Source organism: Nerophis ophidion, linkage group LG02 (genome assembly GCF_033978795.1).
Source record: "Nerophis ophidion isolate RoL-2023_Sa linkage group LG02, RoL_Noph_v1.0, whole genome shotgun sequence".
NCBI classification, from domain to species: Eukaryota; Metazoa; Chordata; class Actinopteri; order Syngnathiformes; family Syngnathidae; genus Nerophis; species Nerophis ophidion.
This window is the reverse complement of record NC_084612.1, coordinates 40,265,617-40,276,642: the sequence shown is the minus strand read 5'-3', so window position 1 is coordinate 40,276,642 and position 11,026 is coordinate 40,265,617. Positions and strand designations below refer to the sequence as shown.

Here is an 11,026-nt window from a genome sequence, read left to right as displayed (position 1 = left end):
TCCGTTGTGGTGAAGAAGGAGCTGAGCCGGAAGGCAAAGCTCTCAATTTACGGGTCGATCTACGTTCCTATCCTCACCTATTCATTAGCTTTGGGTCACGACCGAAAGGATAAGATCACGGGTACAATCGGCCGAAATGAGTTTCCTCCGCCGTGTGGCGGGGCTCTCCCTTAGAGATAGGGTGAGAAGCTCTGTCATCCGGGAGGAACTCAAAGTAAAGTCGCTGCTCCTCCACATCGAGAGGAGCCAGATGAGGTGGTTCGGGCATCTGGTCAGGACGCCACCCGAACGCCTCCCGAGGGAGGTGTTTAGGGCACGTCCAATCGGTAGGAGGCCACGGGGAAGACCCAGGACACGTTGGGAAGACTATGTCTCCTGGCTGGCTTGGGAACGCCTCGGGATCCCCCGGGAAGAGCTAGACGAAGTGGCTGGGGAGAGGGAAGTCTGGGCTTGCCTGCTTAGGCTGCTGCCCCTGCGACCCGACCTCGGATAAGCGGAAGAAGATGGATAATAATACATTTTCTACCACTTGTCCTTAATTATTTTCACAAAATATTACAATTATAAATGACACAATATGTTACTGCATATGTCAGCAGCTAAATTAGGAGGCTTGGTTTGCTTACTTACTAATAAAAGACAAGTTGTCTCGTATGTTCACTATTTTCTTTAAGGACAAACTTGCAATAAGAAACATATGTTTAATGTACCGTAAGATTTTTTGCTAAAATAACGTCAAAAATTTAATTTGTTGTGGTCCCCTTTTTTTTAAAAGTACCGAAAAGTATGGAAAATAATTTTAGTACCAGTACCACGATAAGGAAGTGTTTACATGTAAATTGGAATCATCACACATTCCCTTTAACCACTCAATTATAGATAGTGATCGAAACAATCTGAAATGCATAATTGAATTGCACATTGGTATAGTTTTAGAGGTGTTTTTCTTCCTGGCACATTAGTAATTGCACAGCGCCACATAAATCCACTGCACTGGAGTTCAATCTCTTCCCTCCACTGGACTTCATTGAATATTCTATTGTTAGCTGGAGGTCAGAATTTGGCCGAACGACACAAATCAGATCCAGTGACAACACGCCTGCAGTGGTGGAGTGGGGCATTTATGCGCCTTTAAAAGTATGCAGCTACAGAGGTGGGATTATTGGGGCTCTGTGGACAAGGGAGACCGGGAAGAGAGAGAGAGAGGGAGAGAGGGACAGAGAGAGGGAGAGAGGGAGAGAGGGAGGGAGGGAGAAGGGGGGGAAGTCGAGCAGGAGAGGAGGAATCATGGCGGCACCTCTCGGACGGGACACCCTACCTGACCACTGGTCTTACGGAGTTTGTAGGGATGGCCGCGTGTTTTTCATCAAGTGAGCCACTTTCGCAAGTCACCCGTCGCTACTTTGTCGAGTCTTCACCGTGAGGTTTATTCCCATGTCGTCCATTAAGTAACAGGTGTCTTTCTTTTAGCGACAAAACTCGCGGCACCACTTGGCTTCACCCGCGCACAGGCGAGCCTGTTAATTCCGGACACATGATACGTTCAGGTACGCCACGAACTCGAGGCTGCATCGCGCTCGCCTTGGCGGGGAAGTGTAGATTAATTGCCGTGTCGTTATGTTTTTGTGTCCCGTTTCAGACTTGCCGAGAGGATGGGAAGAGGGCTTCACGGACGAGGGAGCAAGCTACTTCATCAAGTGAGTGTTCGCTGGTGCATTGTTTGGCTGCTGGAAATGCTCGTGTTTAAAGTCTTTTCGGTGTGTAGTTCAGGCTCGTCTGGTATGTTTAAGATGCCCTTTTTTATGCTGCCAACACTACATGGTGTCATGTTGAGTGGAGGAATAACATAGTGAGGCGTGCCACTGAATATGTGACATTAATAATTACTGCTTGCAATGTAAGTAAAAGTAGCAGCCGTGCAGATAAGGAAGAAGGGAATTAACATTCTCCCCACATGCACCATGCAGGACCTCTACTCTCTCCATTAGGTAGGTGTGGAGGCTTGGGGAGTGTGTTATGAGAGTGTGTGTGTGTGTGTGTGTGGGAGCAGAGAGAGTGACTGTAAAGATTGCAAGAGAGGGGTGTGACCTTGTGGTGACAGAGATGTATAACATGATTGCATTATTGAAGCAGGGAGGACAGTTTTGGAGAAAGTCAAAATGTGGCGTGAAGTTGTTGTCATTTGCACACACATTTGTACGTTTCAGTCGACAATCTGCAAAATACACCGCATCGCATCACCAACGACCCACTGACATTATCCTTTACAACTTTTGGAAGGGGATATTATGAGCAAGCATTTTACTGTTGTGTAGCACAGACCTGCTGGTCTTCTGCCACTTGTCACCAACATCAGTGAATTTTATGGCAGTGCAGTAATTAGATTTTTTAATTACTGGTATCTTGTCTGGACTAGTGCAGACATGATAGTAAAAGATCAATGTGCCCACTACTATTTTAGCAACCGGGATACATGGTCGTACCGTGTACTAGTGGTTGGCATTTTGACGGCACAATCAGGATATTGAGTGTACAAATTTATATTGTGGCGTTTTAGTTTTGCATATTTCTCATGCGCTTGCATGTTTTTTCTTCTGGTTCTCGGGTTTCCTCTCACAATTAAAACATATGCATGTTAGGCTAAGAGTTGACTATAAATCAGGGATAGGGAACCCATGGCTCTTGAGCCAGATGTTACTCTTTTGATGACTGCATCTAGCTCTCAGATAAATCTTAGCTGACATTGCTTAACACGATAAGTAATGAATAATTCCACAGGTAATCACAGTGTTAAAAATATCGTTCAAAATATAAAACATTTTCATGCATTTTATTCCATCCATCCGTCTTCTACCGCACCTGTTCAAGAAGTTGCATTAATGGTAAGAAGTATTTTATTTATTATTGGTTAGCTTCAGAATAAAATCCATCCATCCATTTTCTACTGCTTATTCCTTTCGGCCTATCTCTGCTATAATCAGTCGGAAGGCGGGGTACACCCTGGACAAGTCGCCCCCTTATCGCTGGCTTCAGAATAACTATCTTATTAAAAAGAATAAGAGACTTATTATACTGTAAACATGTTGGTCCTACTTAAAAATGCACACATTTAGTTGTATTTAGTGTGAAAAAAATATTATATGGTTCTCACTTTAATACATTTTAAAATATTTGGCTTTCATAGTTCTCTTAGCCAAAAAGTTTTCCCGACCCTTGCTCTAAATAGTCCATTGGTAGGAATGGGAGCATGTTCTGTGATTGGCTGGCAATAAGGATGTCACGGTAAGAAAATGTATTTTTACGGTTATTGTGACCATAATTATCACGGTTATCATTATTATCGCAGTATTTTTAAATGTGCTCAAACTTTTCAAAAATAACTGACACTGAAATCTTTAATCTAGTTGTATTAAAAAAACATTCAAAATGATTTCCTTTGCAGAAGATACATTATTGTAGATAAAATAACGCTGTTTCATGTACCTCAAATAGAAATTGAATGTGCATATGAAAGCAACACAAGCATTATAAACAAAGTAATATTACAGAAAAAATTTACATAGATAAATTAGAGCTGGGCGATATGGCCTTTTTTTTAATATCGCGATATTTTTAGGTCATATCGCGATATACGATATATATCTCGGTATTTTGCCTTAGCTTTGAATGAACACCTGATGCATATGATAACAGCAGTATGATGATTCTGTGTCTACATTAAAACATTCTTGTTCATACTGCATTAATATATGCTCATTTTAAACTTTCATGCAGAGAAGGAAATCACAACTAAGTCAATTGACCAAAACTGTATTTATTAAAGTTATGAGGGTTTTCGTTTGAAAAGCAGGTGACTTTTCAAATGATGCTACATATTAGCAGTAATGCTACTTTTGGTAGCAACGCTTGTGCCCCACACTTTACAAATTAAAGTTGTCTATTCGACATCCTCCCGCTTGAAGCTGAACCACCGCCAGACGATGGACCCCGTGCGGTTTTTCTTGGGTATTAATTATTCCTTCATTTGTTACCAGACTCACACCTTCTTTCTCTCCTATTATCCCTAGCAACACTCCGCTAGCATCACAGCTAACATTAGCCACGCTGCTACCTCTGCTGGGCGAGGGCATCTATGTATGTGACGTATGACATGACAGTATGTGACGTATGTAAGAATGTGCGCTTGCTGTCTGTGAGAAGGAGACACAAGAAGGAGTGGGAAGAGCCTGTAGTGTAAAGCCCGCAGCTAAAAACAACTGCGTGAGAACGTATACCCGAATATTACGATATAGTCATTTTCTATATCCCACAGAGAAAAACCCGTGATATATCGCCGAGCCCTAAGATGAATACAAACCCCATTTCCATAGGAGTTGGGAAATTGTGTTAGATGTAAATATAAACGGAATACAATGATTGGCAAATCATTTTCAACCCATATTCAGTTGAATATGCTACAAAGACAGCATATTTGATGTTCAAACTGATAAACTTTTTTTTTGTGTGCAAATAATCATTAACTTTAGAATTTGATGCCAGCAACACATGACAAAGAAGTTGGGAAAGGTGGCAATAAATACTGATAAAGTTGAGGAATGCTCATCGAACATTTATTTGGAACATCCCACAGGTGGTCCGGCTAATTAAGAACAGGTGGGTGCCATGATTGGGTATAAAAACAGCTTCCCAAAAAATGCTCAGTCTTTCACAAGAAAGGATAGGGGGAGGTACACATCACCCAACTGCGTGAGCAAATAGTCAAACAGTTTAAGAACAAGGTTTCTCAAAGTGCAATTGCAAGAAATTTAGGGATTTCAACATCTACGGTCCATAATATCATCAAAAGGTTCAGAGAATCTGGAAAAACCACTCCACGTAAGCAGCATGGCCGGAAACCAACATTGAATGACCGTGACCCTTCAATCCCTCAGACGGCACTGTATTAAAAACCGACAACAATCTCTAAAGGATATCACCACATGGGCTCAGGAACACTTCAGAAAACCACTGTTACTAAATACAGTTTGTCGCTACATCTGTAAATGCAAGTTAAAGCTCTACTATGCAAAGCGAAAGCCATTCATCAACAACATCCAGAAACGCCGCCGGCTTCTCTGGGTCCGAGATCATCTAAGATGGACTAACGCAAAGTGGAAAAGTGTTCTGTGGTCTGACGAGTCCACATTTCAAATTGTTTTTGGAAATATTTGACATCGTGTCATCCGGACCAAAGGGGACGCGAACCATCCAGACTGTTATCGACGCAAAGTTCAAAAGCCAGCATCTGTGATGGTATGGGGGTGCATTAGTGCCCAAGGCATAGATAACTTACACATCTGTGAAGGCACCATTAATGCTGAAAGGTACATACAGGTTTTGGAACTACATATTCTGCCATCTAAACGCCGTCTTTTTCATGGACGCCCCTGCTTATTTCAGCAAGACAATGCCAAGCCACATTCAGCACGTGTTACAACAGCTTGGCTTCTTAAAACAAGAGTGCGGGTACTTTCCTGGCCCGCCTGCAGTCAAGACCTGTCTCCCATTGAAAATGTGTGCCGCATTATGAAGCGTAAAATACGACAGCGGAAACCCCGGACTATTGAACGACTGAAGCTCTACACAAAACAAAAATGGGAAAGAATTCCACTTTCAAAGCTTCAACAATTAGTTTCCTCAGTTCCCAAACGTTTATTGAGTGTTGTTAAATGAAAAGGTGTTGTAACACAGTGGTGAACATGCCCTTTCCCAACTACTTTGGCTTGTGTTGCAGCCATGAAATTCTAAGTTAATTATTATTTGCAAAAAAAATAAAGTTTATGAGTTTGAACATCAAATATCTTATCTTTGTAGTGCATTCAACTGGATTTGGGTTGAAAATGATTTGCAAACCATTGTATTCCTTTTATATTTACATCTAACACAATTTCCCAACTCATATGGAAACAGGGTTTGTAAAATAAATGTGAAAATTATTCATGATAGCACTTTATGGACATAAGAGATAAAAAAAACAAAAAAAAACAAATGTTAGAATTTTGCAAGGTGGCACCTGATGGCCATAAGATGTAACTGCACTTTTTGTCTATACAAATACAAATAGTGTTCATGTATGAGATCAAAATAATAACTACAATAATTTTTTAAATTAATGTTGAAATCACAATTATTGATCATGTTAGGTAAACAGAGTTGGTTTAGGGTGTGAACATGACGCCATCATGTAGTTTGTAATGTATAATAAAAAGGCTACAGATAAAAGTTATCCATACATAGACAATACTTTTTTTTTGTTCATTAATAATATCAACATGTCGTCTTTTTCTCATTTCATGTCTTCATCTCTATTTTTACATTTAGATCGATGTATTTTTTTAACGTTATGTTCATTTATATGTACAAGCTGTATTGGGACATTTCCATTAAGAGTTTGAACAGAAATATGTTATATAGGAACTATTCATACACAATAAAAAACAAAATACTATGTCACATGAATGATTTTTAAAGTAATAACATGAAAACACCCACAAGTAATGTAAAAAAACATGTTTTTTACTTTTTGATTTCAATAGACAACACAAAGTATTCAAATGATTGTATCCACTACAATGAAGGATACACATGTCCACCACATACTGCATCTTTGTGACATCAGGTTAATATTGAAGAAAGTGCCACTGCATATGCAGTACAGCACGACACTCGCTGCTCTGGGGACCAGCACTGATTCTATGCTGCTGAATCTGCTGCAGCTGACACTGCTGCAATACAATCAAATTTTGGGCAATATCTGGGAAATGTACAGGTGATAATAGGCGTTGTGTTTGCGTTGATATTTTCTATTGACAAACTTGTTCCAAAACAACTTATTTAAGTCTGTAATGTCAGCAGCAGACCGTTTGTCACTACCATCCATAAATAATTGGCTATGTCAGCTATGTGCACACAAGTTTGACATGATTTATTACAGTATAGTTGGTTCAAAAATGACTCCTGTTTGTTTGTTTGTCTGTTCAAGGTTGTGCTGTTGACTCACCCTTAGTCCTGTCATGACCCATAGTGTTTTATGCATGTGTTTATCGCAGTCTGTTTGTTTGTTCCGAGCTGATAAGAAGTTTTCTTTTGTTTAAGACCCCCTCTGATCAGTATGAAATGTTACATGTTTTCTTTTGGAAAGGTTGTAAACTGCAGTGCCTCAACAATAAATGTAATTGTTGCTATGACATACTGTTTGTACTTTATATTTTGTGTATTCTGCAAAAAGACATTACTGATAGATTCTCCAAATTAGTCGATAAATACAGTTTGCTATTTGTTTCCTGGTTGGATTTATGGACGAGTCACCTCGTGCCTCTTTATGTTGGCCATGAATTTATAAGTAAAGACTCTTTAACGACAATGTTATATACGATAATCTAGGGTTGCGCACACCTTTTCAGCAAAAGAGCTTACGTCCCGGGGATATGGCCATGGGGGCCACTCTACGTTTCTGCCAGTGAGTGCTCGGTGTGTCACGGGCCGTAAATCTGACGCTACTTTTCTGAGCATTTCTCTGTTTTTGCTTGGTGGTAAGAAAGAATTTGCCTTTAATCCCACCTAAGTGCTCGTCATTGTCCATGGGTGCTCGGGCCTCGAAGCACCCATGAGATGGGCGCCTATGGATATGGCCTAAAAATAAAATCTCTGATTTTTTTTCAAAAATAATTTCAAAAAAGTATTTTTTCTCCTGATTTTTTTTACTACTTTTTGAAAAAAAAAAACAGTGAATACAAATTGCAATGATTCACAACAAGTTTTGCTTTCATTTGATCAAAAATTAGTTGTTTGAAATGACACAGCATACATCTCATGTTACTCTAAGCAAAATTCAAATCTGTATAATGATATTTTTAGACCGGATATAAAATATACTTTTAATGCCATCATTTTCAAAGAACTAAATTAAGAGGTAATGCTTTTGGTTGAATAAATACTTCTGTAAACAAAAATTCAGCATTGTACATTGTAGAGGTGGGGGAAATAATAGATTTTTAGATGCATTGCAATTCCGACATGGACGATTTTAAAATTGATTGGTAAACTTCAATAATCGATAATCGATTTATTTGTTGTAAATAAAGTATGCAGACAGGTGTAACATTTGGCTGACTGCAGCAAGCCACCTCTTTGAGAGATCCGACTAGCTCCTTTATTATAGAGCACTAATGATCAAGTTTTGCACATATTTCAATTAATTTAATAAATGCATTAGGAATTTCTTAATAAAAATGCACTGTTTTATAAGTTGCAAGTGATAAACGTTTATTTAGTGAAATGAAAAGAACACAAAACTGCATGAATATACATAAATTAAAGATGCATCAATAATCGATTTTTATAGGATCGTAACTCTTGAATCGTAATCGTTGTCGAATCGTGACGTGGACAAAAATTCCCACCTCCATACATTGCATGCAAATAAATAATAATCTCCAACAATATATATGTGTATATATTAAGGGTGTAACGGTACACAAAAATTTCGGTTCGGTACGTACCTCGGTTTAGAGGTCACGGTTCGGTTAATTTTCGGTACAGTAAGAAAACAACAAAATATAAATTTTTTGGTTATTTTTTTACCAAATTTGTAAACAAAGGCTTTATCCTTTTAACATTGGGAACACTATAATAATTCTGCTCATGTTAATCCACATTAAACTGCCTCAAGTTGTTGCTTTGATTAAATAAAATGATAAAACCTTTCTTCTACATATAAAAAGTGCAACATTAAACAGTTTCAAGTCAACTCATCATGCTTAATTTATTGCAGCATTTGGGAAGCCTGTAGTTGACTTTTATTATGTAAATGTTATATTTTTGTCAACATGTGATAGCAGGGACCCTGCCATTCCAAACTAGGCTGCTACATTACTAATGATTAATGTAACTATTGCTGAAAAAATAGTACAATAACAATAGGAGAGAGTATTCATCCCTGAACACCATGGACTTCATTTTAGTTCATGTGAAATAACAGACAAACAGGGCTTTGCTGCCCCTAACACACGCACAAACACACACGCACACGTGCACACACAGCAAAATAAGCTAACGTTACGCTAAAAGCTATTTAGCCTTCACCTCAAGCCAGAACTGCGAGCGAGCTGAGCTGCAGTTTAAGTTTCTAGAAGGTCGACGGGCTCATAGTGATGCTAGTAGTAGTTGTGACTGGGAAGTGTTTTTTATAATTTGGGGAGAGTACGATGTCCGCTGCTAAACACATATCTGCTCGACGCTGAAGCATTGACAACATGCGTTCTGAATACGCACTGCTGATTGGCTGTTACATCGCTCTGATTACGCACTGCTGATTGGCTTTGTATGTAACCAATCAGATTGTTGTGTGGGCGGGACAATGCTGGGTGCTCAGACAGAGGCAGAAAGCAGAGCAGCTTGTTAAGACTTTAGCTTACAAACTCGTTCGATACACCACCGATCCGGACCGAAATCCCCGTACCGAAACGGTTAAATACAAATACACGTACCGTTACACCCCTAGTATATATATATAAATATATATATATATATATATATATATATATATATATATATATAATGTGTGTATGTATATGTAGGTGTGGGAAAGATCACAAGACTACTTCATCTCTACAGAATTGTTTCATGAGGGGTTCCCTCAATCATCAGGAGATTTTAATGGAAGCATTCACATACAATGGTTTATATAGGGCACAGAGTGGGTGGGTACAGGCAGTAGGGTGTGGTGATTGGCTCATGTGTTACCTAGGAGGTGTTTCCGTCTGTGGCGGCATGTTGGAATGATTTCACTGCGCTTATTGAGGGATGACAGGTCTGGATGATATATAATAAACGGTTTCTATTTCAAGCATAGGTTGCATCTTTTATTACCACTGTTGTAAGGTGTGCTGTATGCAAGAATTTGCCATGTTATTGAATATTCAACATTCTTGTCTCTTGAGGTTCCAAATGTGCTTACTGAGTTCTGTAGAATTCCGCAAAGTCTGGTTTCTAAAGGAGGCCTTGTGATTATTCCATCTGGTTTTAAATGCTCCTTCGGTTAATCCTCCGTACGTGTCGGATTATACACACATATATATACATAAACACACACACATATACACACTTATATACACACATATATAGACATATATACATACACTCATATACATATGTATACATTTACACACACATATACATATACACACATATATATATACATACGTACACACACATATAACATAAACACATATATACACTTATATATACAGTACATAAACACACATGCATATATAATATAAACACATATATAGTACAATATTATATACATACATATGTGTATATATATAAATATATATACATACATATGTGTATATAAATGTACGTATATATATATATATATATATATATATATGAAGAGTTCATACGCAAAAAACGATAAACGCCATTTTGATAAAGTTTAGTCCAGCCTCGGTAATATATAGTCCGCCACTTCTATTGTGGTATACCAAAATCAATTTGTTTGCAAATGCAGACAAATGCCGCTTTTAACGTCATTTAGTTCAGCGATTTATTGCAAAGGCCGATAAGCGCCATGGATCATTTACCACAAAAGCCGATATATCCGTTTGCCCAACCAGCGCTGCAGTACGGGATCACGTGACAAACAAAATGGCGGCGCGCATGGAGTCACTCAGTGTTGTTATCCACGCATGAATAATTTGGAAGCTTCTCCTGTGAACACTGTTAAGCCAGCGAAAAAAACTGACGTGTTGAAGTTATTTGATGTTGGCGCTAGCACGCGTGTCCGTAGGTTTTACACCGCCGCGTTAAACGATGTTGTCGAGCATGTAGCTAATGTCGATAGCGATGATGAGTGAGCTGTTATCTGCACAGGAGTGTTTTTGATAGGCAAACCAGGTTGAGCATTTGTGGTTGTTTTTATTAATAAAACATTGTCTTCATTGCAACACTGTTTTTTTTGTTTTTTCATTTTGTGCTGAAAAGC

General features: G+C 38.8%; 1 protein-coding gene across 1 annotated transcript in view; it reads left to right on the top strand.

The window, feature by feature from the left end:
• Positions 1-1,266: 1,266 nt before the first annotated feature.
• plekha7b (pleckstrin homology domain containing, family A member 7b) overlaps positions 1,267-11,026 on the top strand; it is a 244,581-nt gene continuing 234,821 nt past the window's right edge. Inside the window, exons 1-3 of the mRNA XM_061883569.1 lie at positions 1,267-1,370; positions 1,471-1,547; positions 1,640-1,697. Coding sequence (XP_061739553.1) covers positions 1,288-1,370; positions 1,471-1,547; positions 1,640-1,697 — 218 coding nt within the window. The 5' untranslated portion in view covers positions 1,267-1,287. The remainder of the gene's footprint in view (positions 1,371-1,470; positions 1,548-1,639; positions 1,698-11,026) is intronic.